Raw genomic sequence first — 25755 nt, 5'->3', positions numbered from 1 at the left:
GTGGACTGAGTATGTAGTTTGATGATAATTTGATCCTTTACAGCCATTTTCATAATGGATAAATTTCTAGTTTTTTCTTTTTAAGATAATTAGCTGATTATCTGATATTAAAGTATGAAAAAAAAAAAAGTTAAACTAGTGATTCATTTCCAAGAGCAAATGAACATCTGATAAAAAAAGGAAGCTGATTTACTAACGGCGTACAGAGGTTTGCATATTTGAAATGAGCAATATAAAATATGTTGCCCATATTTGTATGTTTTTTGCATTCACAGTGTTGTCATTTACTGTTTCACAAAATTATTTCTTGGAACCTCAAAAGAATGATTGTTTTTTTTTTTAAATCTTGGATTCATTTTACGATTAACATTTAAAGAAAGCCAGTGAAAAGTTTTTTATTACCTTTTTGAACAAAACACACACTCTAATTTTGAATGTATTCCATGTTTTGAACACTTTTTTCAAAAGTCTCCCCACCTTTAATCTGCATCCTACGTGACACACAGTTACACATACATCTGACAAGTTCCAGTTTTACTCTTCCAGAGATCTGTTTGAAACTGTTCCAAACTCGCATATCGAGAACAATTAGCTTACACAAACACCTCCTTTTATTATTGTCTCCTCTCGCTACTTTGCATGTGATGTCATTTCCACCGTTATTTTTTTCTCAATCATTTGGAATGTTCCCATTAATCTTGCACGCAATTTCTCAGATAGCCCACACAAATTAACACTCTTGGGATATGAGTAAATCAGGGCCTAATTATACAGTATTTCCGAAATAGAACTACTACTGTTGTCAGAAGTTGTTTTATCAATTAATTTGACTACATTTAAAGTAGTATTCCTGTTATGCATAATCCTACATGCAAACTTTGTCAAAATCCTGTTCAGTGTTCTCTATGACTTTGAGATTTGGTTGAAGATCGTTGCAGCTCCTGCAGGAGACTCTCTGGAGTGTTGAGGGGGCACAGATGGGTAATGGGTAGTGTTAAGGTGCCCTAGCTGCTCACAGTCCCTGAACAGAATATATATTTAAAATACCCTGGGATTTTGAAACTGTACTCACATACCATAAATGTCGAAGTGGCTTTATTGAACACACGGAGCAGTGTTATGGCATTGGAACCTTGAAAGCTGTAGCGTGGTTTAGGTTGAGATTTTCTTAATGGCTCGTCTTAAAATCATGGGTGAGAAGAAGCTGCCTTTTTTAAAATGTGAAATGTATGGGTTTTCACACGCAAATGTGCATGCTTTAACAACTTATACAGTGAGGGAAAAGAAGTATTTGGACACTTTGTTTTTTGTTTTTTAATATAGTTCCAGAGTGGTAAGGGTTGAAGGAGATTCCTACAGTTTTCAGGGACAATATTATTAAACAACACTCAAGAAGCTACAGAGCCATAGCAAAGACCTTAAACATCCCTGTCAGTACAATTGTTTCGATATTATGCAGGTGAAAAGTTGCTGTCGCTTTAATAGGCAGTAAAGGTTGTAGTCAGTATTTCATTGTCCCATCCTTTCCATAGCCATAACCATAAAATACACAATGGTGCGAAATCCTGCATGAAAATAAAAAGGGTCACAAATCATCTACATGTGAACTTTACTGTGTTTCCACTTTCACACACTGGAACATATAGACTCAGAATTTCCATAGAGATCACTGGAGACTTTGTGCTTCATTGCTTGATGTTTTTATGTTCTTAAAAATATCTTATTTGGCTTTATTTGTTTTTTAACTTGGAAGGTAGGAAAAGGCCAGCTACAATGGGGCACATATGGAATGTATTTGAGTCATAAATAAATGAAAAGCAACAATTTGATAAGCTGTGACTTGGGAAATGGTTACTATTATGTTCTGTACCTTCTTTAAGACAAAAAAAAAAAAAAATTTTCTGAAACTAAAACACCAACAGATGCTGATGGCATTCATGTGCTCTGAGCTAGGAACTTAAAAGTTTATGTTTGCTCTCGTCTGTGGGCCAGCTGCTATATGGGTATCATGCAGGAGTGTGTAGGTTTTTGCATGTTTATGGTGTGTACAATCGTGCCCAAGAGTGTATTCTGTAGAGGGGCTCGCATATGGAAAAGGCTTGCTCAATATGCAGACTGTAGTAAGTGTTTACCCTAGCTCTTTCTTCTGCTCAATCTGTGCTTTGCTGTGACGTAGGTTTCAGACAATAATTACCTTCGCCTGGAGGGCGGAACGTGGGGGCCACAGGGAGGTATTGGAAAGGGCGGGTGGGTGTGGGGGGGATCGGTAAGAAAGGAAAGAGACGCTTTGATCCCTTTTGTCTGCCCTTGTCACATGCAAAAGCAATTAAAAAGTGGGTGTATGTGAGTGTGACCAGAACAATTCTGACATGGCTTTCATTATGACTGTTTACAGCTGGGGTTGGAGAGTCCCGTCTGCACTGGGAGCCTGCGTTCATGTTAACCCCCATTAGCCTTCTGCACCAGAGGCGATTAACTGCATATGAATGGCAACCTCACTCACTGTCCTCTCTCAACTACTTCACTTACAGTATATATATATATACACTCAAAATGATGAGTGTACTTCGACTAGTAATGTTCAGACTTTACACCATTCAAACTTCTAGCCTTATACCAGGATGTTCATGTTTACCATGAAAGTCTGGATGTGACGTATAAAAAAATCGCACGTACGTAGATAGATTTGGTGGAATTTACCTTTCAGACACTCTCTACTTAAGCCAGAATGTTGTTATATTGTAGCATGATGGTGATTCCCTCATAAATAACTAACTTTATTTGACGCATAATTTTGTTCTTGCCCTGAATGACAAACCGCGCTGTTTTTATTAAATGGACAATCTCCAGTGTTGTCAGTGCATCATAGGATTGCCACCTACTAATGCAAGAATGTTCAACTAACTGTTTTCATAATAATTTCTTCCTTTCAAAGGTTCGGATAAGCAACTAACATGTTACACAACTAATAGCTACCTTTTTAAAGGTTTTGTTTCGCAATTGCGAATCACATTACCACTTTTGACTAGTGGCACTTTTGACTTGAACCAAATGAGAATAAACCCATCCTTCTTTACTGAATCGTATTTAAACTTACTGGTTTTGTTGTTGAGTTTTCTACTTTGTCTACAAGCTATATTGTTACTTCACTAATCAGACACGAGGAAAAGAACAATCTAAAATTCTGACGTAATGTCTTAAGCCCTGTAGCTAGTCTCTGGTCCGATGAGATGCCTTCAGCTAAATAATTTACGTAAATGCATGTGACTGCATAAACCACAAAAGATGATCTGAACAAGAAGCCACACTGGATCATGTTTAGAAATCTGGAGTCACTGAACTATGGCTTTTTTCCCCAGTTTGGTCTAGTAAAATGCTTTGCTGGCTCCGTATTCTGACAATTGGTGACCCCAGCTCCTGATAATATCCTAGGAATTTCACCAGGTCACATCCTGGATGATTGTCATATCAATTTTCCCCAGATTTTGGCTTGCATTCACACTTAACCACTTGTAAATGAGGCTTTCCTGATCTGGGAGCAACTTCCCATACACCTCCCTCATTATGACTATTATAAAAGCAACAGCTGATCATAGTTCAGAGTTGTTGACCACAAAGCAGGGCTGCGATTGGCGCAGTACTTATTTATGCTGAATGCTAAGCGCAATCTCAGTGTGCCAATCTAAATTGGTTTGCTGGACCTTGCTGTTTATTTTCACGGGCTGGATTAGAATATAAATGCAGGCATCAGTAAATGACCTTTAAAGCAAGGAAAAAATTCAACACCCTGGGTTGTGTGAAGCCACATGGTCATTGCAGGACTAGAAGAAAGTAGGCATTGCTCGTGAGAGGACTTGCTGAGCTGGCACTGATGTAGGAAAAACCTGTTTAATGATCTCCAAGTTAAAGACAGTGGATAGAAGACAATGACAGATAATGAGGATGACCACTTATCTGTCCACAGTCATTGGAAATGTCGTCAGTCTATTAGGTCTGACTTATCCCAGCCCGCATATTTCACTTTACCTTCGTTCGGGCCATCTTTTCCTCAACAGTGTGTATCACATTGCTTACTTAGAGCCAGAACTAGAAGCATAGAAGGTGACAGAAAAGGCACCTGTGTGGTGTTTAGCACCATAGCACTGTTATTTTCAGACTCACTCATGTCAGTGGTGCATTGTTAATTTTGTTGGAGATGCTGTCACACTCTTAATTTGTAATATTAGCAACCTTTTCGAAAACAGAGGCACTGTTTCGCAATACAATGTTTTATTCTCAAAAAAAAAAAAATCAGGCTAATATAATACTTTCTAGCAAGAACTAGCATATCAGATGACACCCCACCAAAGTCACTGAATTAATTTACTTTTATAAAGTCTATGCAGCATAATAAATGTGCTCACTAGAGTTACTGAATGCACCCAGTTCCCTATAAAAGAGCTGCTGCGTTTTCGAGACGCAGTTGTAACCGTATGATTTCAACACAGGGAGAAAGCCCATAATGGCAAAAGAAATAACATACTTAGTTTGTAACTAAATACATACTTTAGTTTTCACTGACTAAAACTTTTCCCTTTTTGTTGATGAAAATTTGTGGGTTTTCTTCAACTAAATTGATGATTGATTGATGATTCATTATCTTCTTATCATTCATTCATCTTCAGTAACCACCGTATGCTGGTCAGGGGGTTGGTGGATCCAGAGCCTTTTCTGGGAACACTGGGGGTCAGCTGGCAATACACCCTGAATGGCACCATGCACACATACATTTACACACATATTAACACACACCTAGGGGCAATTTAGAGTAGCCAGTACACCTACTGGCGTGTTATTGGAGGTAGGAGGAAACCGGAGAACCTGGAAGAAACCCACGCAGGCACAGGGAGAACGTGCACAGAAACCCCACACAGACAGTAACCCAAGCTTACTATAAACTGTGAGGTGGCAACATTACACCATTGAATAAAACTAAAACATGATTATAAGTATTATTTGACTTTTGGCTTTAATCCCAAAAGCAAAATTAGCTGTCAGAATGAACACTGGTGTCGGTGGTGTTGGTCTGTGCTGTTTTGTGGGAAGAGTGTGTCTGAGACTTACCCAGCATCTTAAATGCCTTAGACCACCCGGACGTAATGAGCTAGGCACAATAACACCCTGTAGAAAAATCTGCATTTGAGGAAGAACGTGAGTGTGTATTTTGTGTGTGGCTATATTAAAGAGTATGCATGTTGGAAAGAACCAGTGTTGAAAAAAAGAATGCTCATGTGCGTACAGTTGTATGCTCTGCAAAGTATATAAGCTCTGTTTTATAGTAGGCTCATATCCCAAATGCATCTTTCACTATGCTTGAGGCAGAGTTGAATTTTTTTTTTTTTTTTTTTTTTTTTTTGAAGACGTTAGTTTGCCATCTTCCTACTGTGATAAGTGGCAATCTCATAAACTTTATGATGGTTTGGATAAACTCTGACTGAGCAAAGAAAACACAAGAACATCATAAAGCCCCCAAAGGAATTGCACTCCCAAGAGAGTTGCAAAAACAAATCTGTTTAGAGAGATATCGAGGGGAAAATGTGTGCTGAATCCCCAAGAAAGTGTCTGTTCTAATCGCATTTGTCACCAAAGTTTTTGTCTGAAGCCCACAAATTTCCGAGAACCCTCCGGAAACCATTTGGTGTGTGTATATAAAAGGTTCATTGGTAGCGGAGGCAAACAACACCGCTTACCCTCAACCATTGGCTTTAAATGTCGAGACATTTGGTCCTTTGCGAGATTGCAGCTCTCTAATGTGAAGTTTCGCTCAGTTACTGCAAAGACCTGAAGTTGCACTCTAATTGCAGGTTGGCCAGAAGATGGTTTGCCATAACACTTCGCATTGGGCTGGGAAAAGAAAAATGTTTCTTAAACACTTGTCCCGGCAGCCTCTTCCATCCTCCCGAAACCTTGATTAAGATCTCCAGTGGTAGCTGCAATTACAGAAGTCTGGACAACAAGATCTGTCAGGAGTGGCGAGCCCAGACAAGCCCATTCTTCGTGAACAAGCCCATGTGAACAGTGGGGTTCTGGGTATCATCCAAGCAAGTGTCTGCTTTGTCAGCAGCTATCCTGCCATCCTGATAATGAAATAACTCGCTAGACTGTAAGTCCATTAGGTGAGACCTCTGTCAATGAAACGTATTGAGATATTTAGTAATGAGCTGTCCAGAAGAAGGAGGAGTGTTTAACCTTGCAGCTGTCTACACGATTCCCTCAGACAGTCCACTATCTGCAAAACAGGCACCAGTCATTTCTCCTGCTATCAAGTTCTCTTAGCTTGCATATCAGACAAATAATTAATCAGCAAGTGTGTGTATTTGAATTGACTAAACCTCAATATCAGCTTTTCAGCGAAAAGTAGAAAATGAGTAAGAATTGATTGATTCATTCATCTTCAGTCGTTCTGGTCAAGGTTGCAAAGATCAGGGGCCTATCCCCGAAACACTGAGCATGAGGTGGGAATACACCCTGGATGGGACGCCAGTTCTTCACGCGGCACCATACATACATATTCAAACACTCATAGACATTTAGTGTAGCCAATCCATGTACAGGTGGTTTGAAACTGAAGAACCCAGAAGAATCCCACATGGACATGGGGAGATCATGTGAAAAACACAGACAGTAACCCAAGCTCAGGGACGAATCCAGGACCCTGGAGCTGCACCACTGCACCACTCTGCCACTGTGAGTAAGAATTGTTAGGTAAATTAACATTATCAAGAAACCCACTTTCTGATTTGCTCTGGTTTTGACATGCTATGCTTTCCTACATACGTAGACGGCATGAAAATAAGCGGAGGTTGAATGCAATTCAATTCCATTTGTATAGCGCTTCTAACGACGGATATTGTCACAAATCAGCTTTACAGAAATAAATACATTCAAGATATAAATTTTAAGTGTATGAACTTATCCCTAATGAGCAAGCCAGAGGCGAGGGTGGCAAGGAAAAACTTCCTGAGATGATATGAATAAGAAACCTTGAGAGGATCCAGACTCAAAAGGAAACCCATCCTCATCTGGGTGACACTGGAGAGTGCAATTATAAATAATTCCCTTCTATAACTGTGTGCTACATGGTCACATAGTGCAATTGTGTAACCAGGAAATTCATTACAGTTTTCACATGAGCTCTGTTTTGTTGAACTTATCCACTGTTCACTGATGGAGACTTGAGGGCAAAATTGTGCGTGGCAGTTGGAGGTATGTTTGCCACTGTGCATATGGCGGGCTGCTGCGAACCTGAGCCGTGAAGACAAACTAATTTTATCCTCCACTAATGAAGAATGAAATCTTGCAGTTTTTTCTTCATTCTGCAGTGTGACAACCTGTCCTCACCTTTACTGGATGCAGTCAAGGGGAAAAGACTACAGAGACCTATGGTGAAATGTGGATGATGATAAATGATATAAACTGTGTATAGATCAAAATGCAGAGCACGCACATGCTGACACAGTTCACACACGGACAACCACATGGCAGCATACAGACTTCAAACCTAATATTTCCATTGATTTACCTTCCACAGTGTTGAAGTGTTTTTCTTGTGTGTGTGTGTGTTTGTGTGTGTGTGTGTGTGTGTGTGTGTGTTCTGGACCTAATGGGCTTGGTCTGCTGTGCTGTGCAGTGCCGTATGCTTCGTGTCAGGGCTGATTAGAGACAGAGAGAGAGGGTGTGCCAGCGCTAGATGAGCATGGCTGATTTACCAGCTCTGCTAGTTTACATCTCCTGGCTTGCCCACGTTTGTTGTCTTGTGTGGTTAGCTGTGTTAGGAAGTGGGGATTAAAATCCCGTGAATGAATTGGCTTATTTGTCGAGCTTGTTTGTTGCTGCACGTTGGATTTCTTTTTGAAGAGCGATTAAACACAACTGACTCATTTCCCTTTTGTGTGCTTTTTTTTCCCCTCCCTCATCTTCTGTTACAGCTGAAGTGAGAAACATCAGTGAGTCCCGCTTCCCACGAATGGAACGGTTATTGTAGACCCGTAAAGGGAAAATTGTTTGCACATTCAATCACTGCTTCATTGAGCTCCTCTCCCAGAGCTCCTAGAAGGTTTTAACTGTAAAAGATAAGGACACTTCCTTTGTGTTCTCTCTTTCTCTTGCTCTCTTTGTTTTTTTAATCCTGCTATTTTTCCCACTTTGTGTCTTTGTTTAGCAGACATTTGGTCTGTAAGTGACTCATCATTTCTAACTGTTACCTTAATCTGCCTGGCCCCTAGTCAGTTATGCCATTTCTCCAGCACGCAGGGGTGTGTTTGCTGAGCCAACAGTTCGTATAGTCTTGGTGGTGGGAGGAATAAGGAGTAGCTGAACTTACAGTAAAGATGTATCTCTCCATGATTCAGAGGCAGTTGGGTGTCCGATTAGGCAACATGTTTTATTAAAACACGAGTCATAAGTAGTAGTCATCAATGAGTGAATGCATCAGTCTTTTTTGCTTTGCTATATTGATTTTTAATACAATTTTTAATACAAGGATTGTTTTACCTGTGAGTGTGATCACCCTCTCATTAAGCTTAACTATTTTAACCCTAACTTTTTGTAGAGTGCTCTTTGGTTGATGCCGCATGGCTGATGGTGACACTTTTCTCCACTGATAGGAGGTGATGAGCAGCCGACATTTCAGAGAGGGAAGGAAGCAAGTCGTCATGGCGACATTCAGTCCCCAGAGTCCCTATGCACTCTTGGTATTAATATTTATCATTTAGTTGCTTGGCAAACACTCTTGTGATGCGACCTACATAGCTGACAGTTGCTAATGTGATTCATAATGTACACAGGATCTAATGTGTGCTGATGGCTGTCCAAAAAGTTTGTGATCCCACTTAGTTTTTGAGCACTGGGACCTTATGGTCTTAATTTTTCGCTTCTTTTTATATACACTATATGGTCAAAAGTATGTGGACACCTAACCAGTCATGCCCATATGTGCTTGCTGAAAAACCCATTCCAGATTTAATCCCCCTTTGCTGTTAAAGTAATAAAAATCCACTCTTCTGGGAAGGCTCTCCACTAGATTTTGGAGCATGGCTGTGGGGATTTGTGATCATTCAGCTACAAGAGCATTAGTGAGGTCAGGCACTGATGTTAGGTGAGGAGGTCTGGAGTACAGTCAGTGTTCCAGTTCATCCCAAAGGTGTTCAGTGGCTTTGAGGTCAGGGCTCTGTGCAGGACACTTGAGTTCTTCCACTTAAACCTTCTCAAACTAGGTCTTCATGGAGCTCCTCTTAGTTCCGGTGAAGGGAAATCTTAATGCTACAGCATGCAAAGACATTCTATACAGTTGTGTGCTTCAGAATTTGTGGAAATAGTTTGAAGAACCACATATGGGTGTGACGGTCAGGTGTCCACAAGCTTTTGGCTATATATTGTATAAAGTATGAAGAACTTTAAACACCAGCAGAGCCAAATCCGTTGTCATTGATAATATAAGTTAAACTAAACGTGTCGCCCTTTCTATTTTCCTTCACTTGCTTATGTTTTCTATTCATTTCCTTTTTTTAGGTATGTTTAGTACAGTGCTTCCTTACTCAGAGCCTGGGTAATTAGATATAAACTTGACTTAAGTAGAATTTCCTGCCTCTGAAAAACAAACCAAATGGGGTGGGGGTAGTTAAGGAAAGAGGGTTCTTGTAATCAGCCAAAATGACTCAGCCCAAATTCCAACACCCACACTCTTAGACGAGTCCTTTCTTTTTCCCAGACTAGTTGTTTGATGAATTGGTTTCTGATTTAATTACAGGTCATTAGAGTTCATTTCCCCACCAAGCACTGGTCGTGCAGTGCTCTAGAGGGAAAGCGCAGTGTAGTATTTCGAGATAAAGTCTCTCAATCTGACCCTTTTAATGTGCTTAGCTTGGCATTTTTAGTCTCACTTTCTTCTGAGAACTTGATTAGGTATTAATATTTCACCTTCAGTGCACCGAAGACATTGTGACATGTTTATAGATGTTTACTGCCTTACAACTTCAAGACTTTTACTCTTTTACTCATTTGATCATGACCTAGTTTTGTGTACAGTTTATGGATGCAGAAGAATCCTGTTATGAGTAAGGTTGCTGATTACATTTTTAATGTTTGATGTAAGCATTATCAAGGGGAAGTGGGAAGACTTTTTGTAGTTTCATAACAAGTTCAAGGAAACTTAATGTCTTACTTGATAAGCTTTCATCTCTTAGAGCTCTTAATCGTTTTTACATTCCATACTTCTTCATTTATTTCACTGGCTGCACCATCTGCACTGCCATTCTTTGTCAATGAATAGAAAATTTAGTGCCAGCGATTTGGGAGTCCACTGCAAAGAAAACAATGTCTTTTTTCCCATAAGAGCAATGCCAGCTCACAGAGCAGAGTTATTATTCACCAATGAATCTCAAGGTTATGGAGATACAGTGTGCAGTCAAAACATTAGGATTCCTTCCTGGACCCATTTCCTGGCCGACATGGATCGCTGCCACTGAAAGTGCAGAGTTGTCACATTTTAGGGCTCTTTTGAGAGTTTTTCGCCACAGATGAAAGCCTAATGAGCTTCAGCACCTCACAGATTAGCTAAAGCCAGTTTACCCTACTTTGCACCACAAAATCTCACCAGCATAGCGAGGAAAACTGTTGATTACATTTTTATTAATGTGTAATGTAATTGCTGCTGGCAAATAAGAAGTTCTGCAAAAGTGTGAACGTTATTATTTTCCTTATCAACACAGTTTCTTTCTACCAGCAGAGATTGAGAACAGAGGCACAACCTCAGTTCATTACGCGACTTTGCTAATGTGGTGTTTTTGCCATAATGTCATTAGCAAAAGAGATAGTTCTGTGAGGAAATACGCGGTATGCAGAGAGTTATCATGATGTGGGTGAAGGAAGCCATTTTCCAGGAGCACAATGCAGGCAGGCTTGTTCAGGCTAAATAAATTATCACGGGAGCTATTTTTACACTGAAATATAAATGCTGTAGTCCTCAGAGCAGGAGCTGAGAGTCTATACTCAGAACGACATTAGGGAATACAACCCACCCCTTATCTGTGTGCTCACACTTTCCACCTTCCTTGTTATCCATTCCTGCATGCATTCTGTCTTTTAATGCCCTTCTTCTTTCTAGGGTATATTGCAAGAGCATAATAACAGATTTTATTTGTAAATTTTATTTGTAAGATGTTATTAGAAATTGTGTATGGAGTAAAGCACAACTGGGCTTTGCTCTTGGAGGAAAATAATTTACATTGCACGATGCCCGTTGATTGTTTTTCAATAACTGTAGGTCGAAAAGTGTTTTATTCCTCTTACATCACAGCGATTTCCCAATGATTACAATTTTATATTATCTAAAGAATCACACATCATACTTTTTATTTATTTATAGTTACTCTTAATGTTGTGAAACAGCAGACACAAATGTTCCTCGAAACAAGTTACTTCCTGTTAACACTTACATTTAGTCAGTCCCCTTTACCAGCCTCTCTTTTTGTCATGTTACTGTGAAACCGGCAAGCTGTGCCAGAAAACTCTGACCGTTACAAAAACACTGACACTGGAGACTCCTTCCAAAAATGCTAAATAAACATCTCTTCACAGAAAATTTTACTAAATGCTAAATAAACATCTCTTCACAGAAAACTTTTGTCTTTTAAACGTGCATTACGTAAGATTTTTTTTTCAAGATTAAGTCTCTTATGGTTAGGTGGGTTCGAAATTTGAATGATTCCTGCCCGTGTAACGAAGCTCCGCCCCCAGAATCTTAGCTGGTCCATATAGTGTCTACAAAATGACTGACAGGAGGAGCATCCAAGCAAAAACGAGCATTCGAGACTGGAATTTAGTTTTCCAAATGGATTTTCTCAGCAACTTAATAAACTTTTGCTAAGGCCACGGCTTAATCCACTTTTTTTTGTCATGTTCTGCATATCTTCCAGGTTATTTGCACAAGTAAGGTATAAAAAAAAGACTATTTCACTTATAATCTGCTATAAGGAATGTCCACCTTACAATCCCCTGTCTAATTTGTTACTATAGAAATGATAATGTATTAATTAAAACGAGTGCATTAACATGAGCATGTCTGAGCCACTGTTATAGAAAATTAGTCAACACCTTCTAACCAATCAGAATGGAGCATTAATCAGCACTGTGGTACATACAGTACATCTACTCCACATATACTCCAGCACTCCAGAGTAAACCCGGCCAACATTTCTACTTCTCTCTACAAAAGATGCCTTATAATAATGGCACCTAATTTTGTTTAATGGAGTGTCGTTAATCACTGGCTGGAGGTTAAGTCATGCAGGTTAATCATGAGAAAGGAAGTGCTGTTTCAATGGGGAGCAGGTATTTACCAGTGTCAGATAAAGCCTGGCTCCATGCACCATTGACTACAGCCAGAACTATACCAATAAATCACAGAAAGGAAAGTTTCCTCCCTCTCAGACATGATTCCAGCTTCTGTCATCCCAAACTCCCTGAGTGTCAGGTTTTATTCTTCTCTTTTTGTTTTGTTAGTGTTTGCAATGAGGCTGGCAAATTAGGTTGCACCACGCAGTTGCAGTTTTATCATAAAGCCCATTTCTTCTAAACCTATTTATACAGCAGAGAACGTAACTCCACCTCTTTGCTCTAGCAGCATTTCATTCCTCCCTCTCTGCACCATTCTCTCCATGCTTAGGTTATAAGGGGGTAAAAGGGAAGGAGTATGAAGAAAATAGGCATGGCAAGAGAGCACTGGCTAAGGTGCAGTATTATCCCTCATTCTTGCATTGGCTCACCTGCTGAGTAAGGATTCAGAGTTGCCATTTTAATCAGAGCATTGCAGCCTACATTCTAGGTCCTCGGTGATGTAAATACAGTTAAATAAATATATAAAAATATATATATAAATACTGTTAAATAAATATTCATATGGATCATCCACAATTCTACTGCAAAAGCATTTTTCACTCCTTAGCTTCACACTTTCGATATGGTTTTTAGATCATATCTTGAACATCTGTATCCTTGAGCATGCAAATAGCGTGTGCTTAGTGGAAATGGCAGTGTTGAGCACTTCATCATGCAATTTTTATTTATTTAATTTTTTTGCCTGCTTTTTGGCCTGCTTCTGTTATTATTAGGAGCTGCTGTATACTGGTATCAGTACTGTTTTGTAGGCTGGCAGGCAATTAATGTAGGTGGATTCAAGATTGCTAAATTAAGACAAACATGTAAAGATGGAAAATTAATGCAATTATTATGAATAGGACTATTCATGACTATCAATATATTCTAAATATATTTGGCTACTGATTTACACTCACTGACCACTGTATACCTGCTCATTCATGCAATCAGCCAATCATGTGGTGGCAGCGTAGTCCATAAAATCATGAAGATACTGGTCAGTTACTTTTCACATCAGACATCAGAATATGGAGAAAAAGAAATCTCAGTGACTTTGACTGTGGTGTGGTTGTTGGTGCCAGACGAGCTAGTTTAAGTATTTCAGAAACTGCAGACTGGTTTGAACTGCTACAATTCATGAAGGCTGCCGAAACTCAAATAACCACTCTTTACAACTGTGGTGAGCAGAAAAGCATCTAAGAATGCACAACACGTCGGACTTTGAGGTGGATGGGCTACAACAGGAGTCTCAGTGATCCTATCCTCACTGTAGCCTCAGATTCGTGTTCTTGGCTGACAGGAATGGACTCTGATGTGGTCTTTCGCTGTTGTAGCCCATTCACTTCAACGTTTGACATTGTGTGTTCTCAGATGCTTTTCTGCTCACCACAGTCATCCTGTCAGCTCAGACCAGTCTGGCCATTCTCCTCTGACCTCTCTTATCGACACGGCATTTCCACCTACTCACTGTCAGTGTCACTCTCTGTTTTTTTTTTTTTTTGCACCATTCTGTGTAAACTCCAGGGACTGTTGTGTACTCAGACTCGGACCAACAATGAAAGTTTTTGATATGACATCTTTCCCCATTCTAATGTCTGATGTGAAGATTAACATCCTCTAGATCTGCATGATTGGGTAATTGCATGAATGTGTAGGTGTACAAGTGTTCCTAATAAATTGGTCTGTGAGTGTATGTTTATTTATATGTTTGCCTTCATATTTTTTGTACACTTTCCTATTAGTCTATTTTATTAAATGCCTCTTGCTTCGTACATTGCTTTGTGACTGACAGCAAAACATGTGATGTGATAAGCTTTATCAGTCTATGTTTTCTATTGCCTGATTTTTTTTTTTTTCCATCCACTGATCTTGTTTTAACAGCAAGGTCTAAACACTACTGAAAATCTCTCATGGTAGACTAGGCCAAGAGCTCTACTCAGGAGAAACTTGAGAAAACTTCAGAGACATGAACAGCACAAAGGTCATTTCAGTATTCTTAATGTGCACAGAAAATCAGGTTAAGCCCCTGTGTAAGTTAGGTCTGAATATGGATAATGGTTCCTGTATAAGTATTGATTTAACTTTCAAACCTATCTTTCCGACTTTGAATACAGCCCTATGTGAATGAATGACCTACAAACAGCATCCCGGTTGGATTTTTAATGGATAGTGCAATGGATAGTCTTTAATGGATAGTCTGATTATTCTGATATTTTGATGACGTCACGTGCTTGTCCATTGTTTCCATGCGAGGACATCCTATGAGCTACTTATCATTTAGTTTACTTAGCATTCTCTCTCATATCCTATGGATTTTAACCATTTAGAAGCATTATGCTGAATAACTAAAATTGCAGCTTGAAGTAAGGTCTAAAATATGTTAGCAAAAATACTGCCTCGTCTATTTATTTTTTAATTATTTTATGAACAGGCATTGGTAAAGTTCAAGTGTTGCACTGAAGAGTAAAGAGTCTGTTTCTGTAGTTTGAAGAGAGTATAATATGTGTAATACAGTATATTCAGCTAAGTGATGCTTCAAACTATTCATAAAGAGAACTTAACCTTGAATATATGTGAACGGTCAAAAACTAATTTAGTGTATTCATCATATTCAGATTAAGTAGAGAAAAGACTTTAATTGCTAGAATGATTACTGCTTTAAATGACTTATGGTGCAACATTGAGTGATTTATTCAGCGGCTCTTCCTAAAGTCACCGGGGGCGGGGGGGTAGGAACGATGCTGCTTCCTTTCTTCACACTCCTTATCCTCATCATTTCCTGTATGCAGCCCAGCTCGAGAGGAAGCAACAGAGCAGGAGGGAAGGAAGTGTGTGACTGGTGTGAGTGTCAGTGATGAGAATCAGAAAGTCTACATAAATAGACCTCTTTGCATAGCCTCTGTGGGTTATGCTGATGAGCTGTTTTGTTTGAACAACTTTCCTCTTTTGTTTGTTATCAGAATCCAGGGCGAGGGAAAGAAGGCACTAAAAGGAGAACAGGACGACCTATTTAAACCTGCTCACGAGCAGATCAAAAGTTCTGTGTGTAAAGATGTCCTCTTATGTGTGTACTGATGGGAAATGGGCAGCCAGATTTCAGTGCTGGTGAGGACTGAGGCGCGACACAAAGCCCAGTGCTATAAATGTCTCATTTTTGTCCTAAAGTAGAACAAATAGTGCAGTTTGTTCTAGGAGCATATTTGAAGTGACTGCCCTTTCATGGACAATAAATTTAAGGCCTATTGATGTGTTGAACAAATCACTGTACTTGATGACTTTTTCAAAACTCATTGACATTTCAAATACATAGCAGCAGTCAGACAATGGGTCTCATGTTTGCATAAGCCAGACCGAATGAAGTATTTTCGCTGGATTTAAAAACATGTCAGAAATGCTGATTTTCTTTGTATTTGCATGCGTATGTTGATAAATGCCAATTACCTGTAAATTACCAGGCATGTGCAGGACACAGCTGATTTGCATCTGGTGACACCCATGAAACCCTATAAAGGGAAAAGCTCACACAGCTGAAGTTAGAAGCCAAGGGCAAAAACAGGCTTTCTCAGGAGTAAAAGTGAAAGTTATTTTGACTGACGTCTATGCCCATAATAAAATATATATTATTTAACAGCATAACAGCACCTGAAAGGCCAAAATCTGGAAGAGAATTATGGAAAAGGTAAATTCGATGTGAATTAAATGAAGTGAAAAGAAAATGGTTTGACATGAAAATGGAGAAAAATATATATATCTACTGTAATCAGGTGACCGTGGCCACCAAGAAACTGCTATGCTAAATTGTTTTTTTATTCAAACTGAAGTATCTCAGCGACTCTCGGCCAGAACTCCCTCAAAACGGTAAAGGGTAGGATTGTTATGGTCTCACTGGTTTAATCTGTCACTGTTGACTTTTCCAAAATAAGTGAAATGTGCCTTAAACAAAACCCTGGGCTGCTAATTTCACAGAACTATATTAAACGATTGCCACCACTGTTTTTTCACATAGGTACTTTAGCTAATCTTCGGTAAGGTCATACAAACCAAATGCCAATGCTGCTGCAACATGCACAGTCAAATAACTTCTATATTTGTGTGCATATTCAAAGCTTGTTTGCATCACGTGCTGGTATAAATGGACTAAAATCAACTATTTTTGACCTAGCAGTTGTTTTGTGATCATGTGATCATTCACATAGAGGATTCAGATTTTGCCTATTTGGCCTTTAGTTTAATATATCATTAGCAAAATAGGCTGGTGACCGTGATGAAAATTTGCATCCTCCTTCAATAGCAAATCAAACTGATTGTATTTGAATATTTTGGATAGCTTAAAATGCAGATTATAAACTCATGTTGATGGCAATCCTTTTCACATTAGTGACCATTTGGTGCAAGAAAAGGGAAAAGAAAAAGGAGCAACTGAAGCATGGTTAAATATTTATTTATCTGTTTGGGTTTTTTGCTCGTTTAATACACAGGATAAAGTATAAATAAATTCTTTATCCTATTTTTCCAGGATAAAGCAAGTGTAATATGTTACATTTAATTCATGTGTGAGTGCCAATGTTCCAATTTATTTTTGAATAATAAATTTTCCTTCTCTTCAGCATCTTGGTTGTGATACCAGGATACTACAACAGTGATCTTTTCTGACTTGGTCATCATACAATAACAATGTCTAACCATAACCCAGCTATAGTGAGGCGAGCCTCTCCTCCTTCAGAGTTCTCAAACATAGCCCCAGGTCAATTGCCAAACCAGAAGCCACAGTGGATCAACGCCACCAAAAGTCTTCCAATCAATGAGCTCCTCGGCCACTACAAAGGCAAATCTGTCAGCTCCTAGGGCTTTGGGAAGCATTCAGCAGAGAAACTGGGTTTGAAACAGTCAGAGGCTGAGCTGGAATTTACTGGTAGAAGTACGAACTAATTAGGAATGCATAGGTAGCCTCCAGCTTCTTCTCCAGAGCTCTCTCCTGGATTTCGCCTCTCACTTTCTCCCTCTCTGAGGGCGGCTCATCTGTAATTCATTTGAATCCAGTCTATCATTTCCACTGGGGCTGAGAAGGGAGCCAGTATGGTGCACGAAAAGAGAAAAAGATCTCACTCTCTATCTTCTTCACATTTTATTGCACTATAAATTTTGTCAAAGGAAGGTTACAGTGATAAATAGCCTTTGTTTTCAGAGGAAACATAAAAAGCAGGCGTGTAATGTGTAACACATGAGCTGCGCCGACTCTGTCTGCGTTCCATTATGAGTAAATCACATTGTTTGAGGATGGAGTCAGTGGGGTGAAGGAGACTGGAGTATGTCCTCTGGCTAGAGGGAGTTAGTCAAAGAGAAGTGGACATTTTCTCTCATTCCTCTTACGTGATTTACGACGGAGATTGAGAAGGAAATTTGTCTTCCGTCAAAGTGGTGGGTATGGTAGAAACAGATCCGTGGAAATTATTATTCCAGTCATGGTTCATAATGTCAGGGAGTCACGGAGACTCACTATTTGAAAACTTTTACTGACAGGGAGAATGAAGGAGTATTTTTCTAATTCCTCCCAACAGCAAACTTTCCATTACCACTTTTAGCCCAACGCTTCCTCCCACATGCCATAGTGTGTGCATGCGAATGGTAGCTGTCATGTTGGCATTTCTCCTGGCGCAGAACTGAAAATTCTTGACCTTGATTCAAGGATTCAGGATCAACCCGAAAACTCCCGAGTCAGCCACTCACAGCACCTGCTCATGTGCTTCTGCATGAGATGGAGGGCCTGTGATGCTCTGACAGCTTGTCAGGCCACTCCATGGTAATGGATTTCAGATGCTTACTGTGTTTTTCTGTGTGTAGCCAGGAGGCAGTGCATGTTCTTGTAGAGTGTATAAGCGCTAATATGCTTCTTTTTTTTTTTTTTTAATATGCCGAGTTCTTATATCCTCCGATAAAGATTGGGTTGCTACCCAGGTGGTGTTATCTTATTGGGCATATCCAGACTTGTTATGCTGCTGAGTGTCAGATGTGTCATGTCGTGATGTGTGACTCTGTGTGTGTCGGGGCAGGTGAGTCAGTGGGGTGCCGGGTTCATCGACACTGTCTTGTGCTAGTGGTGAACTATAGTTCTATTGATTTACCACTGCAACTGCCATATAAATCTTATGTTCTCTTTGCTCTCTCCTCTGCAGTTCTTCCCTTTTTTTTTATCGACTAAATTCTTCATATTTTTCTACTTCTCTGCCTGTGTTCATTTTTGCCTCTTTCCATTTCCTCAAACTGTATTTGTTATTTTACTTCTAATTTCCCTTCTTCCGCTCGATCTCCCTCAATCCCTCATGTCATTTCCCGCACACTCCTTTGCACTTGCCTTTTCCCTCCTCATTCCTCTTTTTCTCTAATTTTGTTCGCCTTATCCCTCCTTCTCCCTTCTGTCCTATCTTCGTTTCCTATTTTTCTCAACCTCCCTCCTTAAATCCCTCTCTTTTTTTCTCTTTTTCTCTTTTTGCAGCCTCCTTGGAGAGCTCTCCATAACCTGAGCAGTCCCAGAGACGCACCAGCCACCACGTGACCCTCCGAGCGTCTTCTCAAATGTCGGCAGTACACACCAGCCTTCCAGCCCAAACTGAGTCGCCTCAAGCCCTGGATCAAACCCTTGTGTCTTAGGACCCTTATCTTTCCCTTTTTCTTTTTCCCTCTCCCCTGCCCATACACCCTCCCCACCCCACCCCCTCCAAATACCAGCCCTTAAGACATTTATTCTTCTTCTTCCTGTGCCAAGTGGAACGTCTCTGACTTGGACCACAGATATTCTTCCTGCTAAAAGGACAATTGGCATTGAGAGACTAATTGGCCAATTAGCCCACTCACTGTATGTCATCTTACCAAGTGTAGCACTTTACCTTTCCTGTAGAGAGTCTGTTAGCTAAGCTCTTCAGACTAGCATAATGTTCAGGCACACACAGTAGATCTTCTAGTTGCTGCAGTAGGGCTACTGGTCACTTTTTTTCTACTTCTGCATCTTTTTTCTTACTCTATATCTGTTTTTTGTGATTTCGCCTCTCTACCCTATAGAAGGACTGCGTAGAGACATTTTGCACATCTGTATATTATCTGTGCCTCATGTTTATTCCTCTGAGTCTGTTGTATCTTTCTGTTATGTGAACTGTATGTTGTGGGCTTGTCCTTTCTTTGATCTGTTTTTCTGTCTGTCCCCTGTGTTCGAGTTCCCTCAGTTTTCCTGTACTGCAAACCCTTCCACTCGTCCTTCCCTTAATCTGAACTACACTGTGACTCTGACCAGCTGTCTTAACGTGGCAGACGCCACCTCATCTACTCTCCTACACTCTCACCCCTTCAAATGAAGGCAACCACCATGCTTTCCAGGATAAAAAAAAAATTACAATATAAATAAGGAGAAAGGTCAGTCATTGCAAGTCAGGCATAACACTATTCCCATTTATTAATGGACAGCACATGAGCACATGGTGTCTGTTCAGTGTCTGATCTGAGAGCAATGAGAGGACTTAGTGCTGAATCCAGTGAGGTGGGAAAATGGCCAGTATGTTTTCTCACAGGAGAAAGAGAAAAAGAAATCTGGATGATGGATATAATGGATGATGTCCTCTCCTGAAGACTGGCTTCTCTTCTCTAGCTTGTCATGCCCCTGGAGGAATAACATAAATTAAAAAAAAAAAAAAAGAAGAAGAAATCTAGCTATGAAACAGCACTATTAAAGCATAACAAAAATGTAACAAAGCAGGAGAACTGTGTCTGAGAAAACGGGATGTGCGAAGCCTGTCAAATGGAAGTCATGAATTTGTTATTCACTGTCTGCAGACGTTTTCTGAGGCATCGCTGTGGTGTGATATGGCCGTACACTGTTACCTTTATTACTATGAAGCACAGAACTGCTTAACTGAATGAACATTGCTTAGTCATTGTTATTTATCTTAAACCTTAATTCATCAGAAAAGTCCATGATACACTATATCAGCTAAAAAAAAAAAAAAAAAACTAACCATACTTTTGTAACTGTAGCATGACATACATGACTAGCCTTCCAAATATTTTAACCAGAAATTGTGTGTTGGAGTCAGTGTAAAAGATCAGTTCTAGGTTGGTGAAATTAAAGGCTACATAAAGTCAATTCATGATTTAAAAATGGAAAGTTGTAGCAGATAGAATGGTATTGATTAGACTGTATGTATTAGCTAACCACTAGAACAGTGGTGTTGTTGAGAATTACATAGGAAAAGGCATGTTTCAGTTAAACTACTCACCACCATTTCATGGCTGGATGAAGCCACTATCTGGTACACAGGAGAGCACTTTTAGAAATGGCTTTTGTGATCATTGAAATGTTGTGTAGTAATAGAATAGAGAGTGAGACATATAATTAATCTTTCATCTGCTAGACTATCTTGGAGTGTGTCAGTATGGGAGCCGGCTCAATGAAAGTTGCATGGTTCGTGACGTATAAGCGCAGTATTAAAGGGAAATAGACGGGTAATATTTATTTACATATCATTTGCCTCTACTGTGAGACGAGCACTGAAAACTGACATTATATACTATAAACTATCGATTTTAACTAACATTGATTGCAAGTGTTTCCTTGGTTTTGATCTTAAGTTTGAAATTGTTGGTTTCACTGACTGTAGAGCGCTAGTCGGTCAAAAGACATCTTATTTACAGATAGATAGCAAATTTTATCTGAGTTTTCGTTTCCCTGAAGCATTTTTAGCCTTTTTCTTGTAAAAAAAAAAACAGATGTCACTAGTCCTTGATAGCTGAAAGAGTGCTTATAGAAGAAGAACCATTTGAGAAAATGATTTGATGACTTCTGGAAAATTTGACAGCTAATGTTCCATGATATTACAAAATGTCAAAATGGGAAAGATGGCAGGCAAAGTTCTTCTGTGCTGAACTTTTGAAATGGTCGAGGAATAGAAACCTGTAAAACTGAAAACTTAGATCTTTCCTGTCAACGTTGTTGAAGATGGCTGCAGCTATGGACCATGTACATGGCGGTTTAGTTGTCAAAAATGCATAAGAACAAAGGATAGAGATTGAATTAACTGGCGCAACATACCTCTGAATACTCACGTCTGTGTACCTCAACATTCTTTTGCCTTGAGCTAAAAGCCCATTCACCCTAATGAAATAAGTATCACATATCTCAGAGTAAGAGAACTGATCTCAGTCAGGTCCATTTAGTCAATGTGATGGTTTTTATTAGTATTTAAAGAAACTGAACTCTTATTTTGGAACTACTAATCACAAAGAGTCTTAGCATAGACGTGCTAATCTAGGATGAAATGCTTTCTGTCTAAAATCATCCAGAGACATCTCTCCTCTTCGAGTGACATGCTGTGAAAAGCCTCCAATAAAAGAGATGATTGTGAGGAAATGGAGTGTTGATAGACACGTCTGTAGTAATGCTCTACACTCCCGGTAAAGTTTGCAACGTGTTAAATCTGCACATGCAGACTTCAGTTAGGACTTCATCTAGCACTGATGACTGCTCTAAGTATCAGCTCATTGATCTGCTGCATTAAGGTGCCATCTAGGGAAACATCTCTATCACGGCTGCTGCTTACAGAGTGAGTCGGTTGTTCTGATGAAAGAGCTGTACACAAGTGTGTGTCTGATTGAACACTCAGACACAACATACACACTTATGTGCATGCTAACATTTGCATACAAATATTTCGTGCTTTTTTTTCTGATATGCTTAATTATACATTGTTGGTTATGCCAGTGTTGCCCAAACCTGTGGTTTCCCTCCAGACCAGGGGTATTCAACTGAAATTTCCAATTACATAAAGTTCCTTGTTTACAAAGGTCAGGATAAGCCACTACTGACTGAATGGCGACAAGAGTTAGCGTTTAATTCTGAACCATTAATGGTTTGGCAATGAAGAAGACAACACTTATGTCTGGTCCCTTCATCTGTTTTCGCCATTGACTTTTTTTTAAACAAGCCATGTAGTCAGTTCAGTAATCAGACCCGAGAGGGTAAATGAAATGGAAAAATCTATGAAAGTCAGTGAAAACCCTCCACTTTCTGAGCTGCTTTTAGCATGTGATTGGATAACTCGCAGCAGGGGATCTACTACAGAAGCCATGCTGGTTCATGTTTAAAAAAAATCTGTCCCTGTACAACAACAAATTTTTTCATACGTTGATCGGTTCAGCTACTCGATTCAGTCCACTGAAATACTTTGCTAGACTGCCAGTTGATGGCCCCTGCTCCAGATGGTTGACATTTTTGCTTTCCTAGCTCACAGCACAGTTGAACCAACACTTACACTGTGCCTTTCTGCTTTTGTGTACCTTTTTGCGTGATCATGTCTGCGCATGTCATGTCGGCACAATCTCAGATAATTAGACTAGTCACTTAATAAACTCTCCTATACGCTATGATCTTCTGATTAAGACACTCTGGATGTGGTGTGACCTAGCAGAGCAATGATAAGTTGTCACAAAATTGTCAAAAACACTATAGCTAAAACAAACTATACATACTACACACACACACACACACACACACACACACACAATACAGGTGTCTGCCTTCTGCATACAGAGGGGAAATTAACACTTTTTAGCAAAATGTCTTCCAAAATTTTTCATACTAAGTTTATATATTTTTTTCAGATAGCCTTTAAGAATGCCTCTGACAAAAGAAGAACATTTTGAAATCATGCTCATGGCTGGATCAGGAAGCTCTCGCAAGGTTACGATGGGCTTTAACAGGAAACATGGCAAGCACATCACACACGACAATGTTGCCAAAATTCAAAAGGACTTGAAGAGCTGTGGACCACCCGAGAAGTGGACGTCCTCGAACATCCACTGACGAAGGCACAACCGACGTGGTGCTGGCTTACATAGTCCCCTTTTTGCTGCAATGTAATAAGGAAAGAACAATTAGCACTTACTGTTTAGCTTAAAATCTGTAGTTTACCAGAAAAGTGTGAGTTTCCCTCATACTCAAACAATTGAAAAGCATCAGTACACTAAAGGCAGTGGATAATTTTGTCCCACCAGTGGAACATCCGAGCAAAAATGCAAACCATCTGGGGCCCTGAGTACTGGTTTGAGAAACACTGGGTTATGTTAATGCATACACACTCACTCTCACTCTCTCTCTCTCTCTCTCTCTCTCCTAACAGTTATAATATCCATGCATATGACTGCACATTTGCATACACAGCTGAAAAAAACTGTTTGATTTCTGCCATTTTGTAGCATGCTACGTTATTCTTTTCTGCTCTTGTGTATGAAGCAGGCATGCAGACCAAACCTTTAGAGTCCTGACTTTTCCTCCATTTCCATATAGTGTGCCTAAAATGATGGATAAAAATATTAAGAAACTTAATAAATGCATTGTTACAAGCATTGGTCTACCTGTGTCTTTTATTGTGTGCTTGTGTTTGTCAATGAAATGCACAGACACGACTGGAAAATATATTGTACATCATGGTCTCCCAGCCACAATTAAAGGGACAGTTTGGATTTTTTTTTAGAGCCCTCTGCTGCCTGTGAGGCAGTTTGCAATGAAAACACTGCGAAGTCTTCACGTTGCTGCAGCTGACTCCAGTGCTCCGTTGAAACTATGTATTCCGTGTCTTAAAGAATGGGGGTGGAGCTGATTTCTGGGCCAGAAAACAAAAGCCTAGAAAGCAAAAGAATAAAATATAAGAGGGTGTGCTGTTATTAAAAAAAAAAAAAATCAATGATGAGGTGATGTGATGCGATACCACTTGATTATAGCACTAACAGCACATCGCTAAGTATTTTATTCCTGTTACTCTACAACAATTTGCCAATGATACATTTTTTTTATTAATTAAAGAACAACTTGTACTTTTATCATAATAATAATAATAATAATGTTGTGGAACGTCTGTCAAACAAGTTAGTTCCTGTTATCAGTTGCGTGATAAGTCGAAACAGTCATTCAAAATTTTTAAAAAGTTTTATAAGACAAAAAAACCACAGCTTGAAATGATAAAAAGTGCTCCATAACTGGACTCCATAAATGTTAAATAAATATTTCCGAATCATCAGGGTGTATTAGACCTTTAGACGTTTTTTGTTAAATACAGACACATTTTAATATATTTATTATTAGCCTTAGATGATATGGAAGTGTCACTTTGGAACAGATAACATATTAGAATATGTGCATTAAGATAAACCTGTGATTTGCCTTGGAGGCAGAACTATTGTCATTGCCACTGTCATTGTAGAAAATTAACCAATACCTTCTAAGCAATCAGATTCGATAATTCAGCAGCACTGTGGTATAAATAGCAATATGGCAGATACTGGGTTTTTTTTCATGAATCTTTGAAATAATTTGATTATCATAGATCTAGAAACACTTTAATTCGGACCCCAGATTGGTGAGTCTACGTTTGATGGTTTCACTGCACACTCTTAATATGATATAATAACACAAGGGAAGAGTAGATACTGTTTAACTCAGTTATGTATGTTCTAAGGAAGGTGAAATAGCCTTTAAAACAACAGACATTCTCCCCTGTGTGTTGGAATTATCTACACAGTAAAGTAAAATTGACCTGGACACACACACACTCGCAAGGCTTAACTCATTTTGCTGATGGAGTGAATTGAGGATAGCTGGAGAGAGGCTAAGAGATGAGCAGAAAGAAAGACACGATCATCCATTACTCTGACTCTAGCAGAGCCTCTTATCTCCTCATATCTCATTTTTAACTCCTGTCTCTGTTTTTGTCTCTCTCCTTCCATCTCTCTTTGTGTCACTCTTTGCCACATAAGCAATGTTGTTTTATTCTATTTGTATTCGCTATATGTGGAGCAAATTTATTCTTGCTTTCCCTTTCCATCATCATCTTTGTTCCCCCCCTCTCTGTCTCTCCAGCTCAGCTTCTCTTGTCTTGCTCTGTCTTTCTCTCACTGTGGATGGTGTGAGCTCAGGAGGCATCTACACACCATCAAATGAATTAAATATCACAGGCAGCATTCTGAGCGCTTGCCAAATTCAGAGAAGCCAGCCGTGTATGTGTGTGTGTGTGTGTGTGTGTTTGTGTGTGTGTGTGTGTGTGCACGCAAATCCTTGTGTGCTTTAGGTAAGCTAATTCAACAGGGATAGATCAGGCATCTGATTTCTGTTCTGTGAAATTCACACATTTACACAAAATATTTTTAACTTAACATTAGTTTGTCTTAATCTCTCTCTCTCTTTTAAACAAGATTCCCTCTGTTTCTAGAATGTTTCCTGCATCTCTCTCCGTGTTGTGCTTGAAAAAGGAGTCCCCTGATATCCACACATGGTCCATATCAGGAGAATATTCTGACCCACAT

The 25755-nt window shown here is 39.4% G+C and overlaps 1 protein-coding gene across 4 annotated transcripts in view; it reads left to right on the top strand.

Moving 5' to 3' along the window:
• Window positions 1-23816, top strand: part of samd12 (sterile alpha motif domain containing 12) — a 98387-nt gene extending 74571 nt beyond the window's left edge. For 3 of the 4 annotated variants that reach the window (XR_008300788.1, XR_008300787.1, XM_026929995.3), the window contains one exon: window positions 18908-20989. Coding sequence is in view for 2 of the 4 variants with exons in the window: in XM_026929995.3 (XP_026785796.2) it covers window positions 18908-18930 (23 nt within the window). In the remaining 2 variants the exon portion in view is untranslated. Of the gene's footprint in view, window positions 1-18907; window positions 20990-23058 lie in introns of those variants that run through there. The other variant, XM_053228387.1, reaches the window with a different exon arrangement.
• The last annotated feature ends 1939 nt before the right edge of the window (window positions 23817-25755 follow it).

The sequence above is a fragment of the Pangasianodon hypophthalmus genome, chromosome 23 (genome assembly GCF_027358585.1).
Source record: "Pangasianodon hypophthalmus isolate fPanHyp1 chromosome 23, fPanHyp1.pri, whole genome shotgun sequence".
NCBI lineage: Eukaryota > Metazoa > Chordata > Actinopteri > Siluriformes > Pangasiidae > Pangasianodon > Pangasianodon hypophthalmus.
The sequence above is the reverse complement of the archived record's forward strand: the minus strand, read 5'-3'. Positions and strand labels throughout refer to the sequence as shown.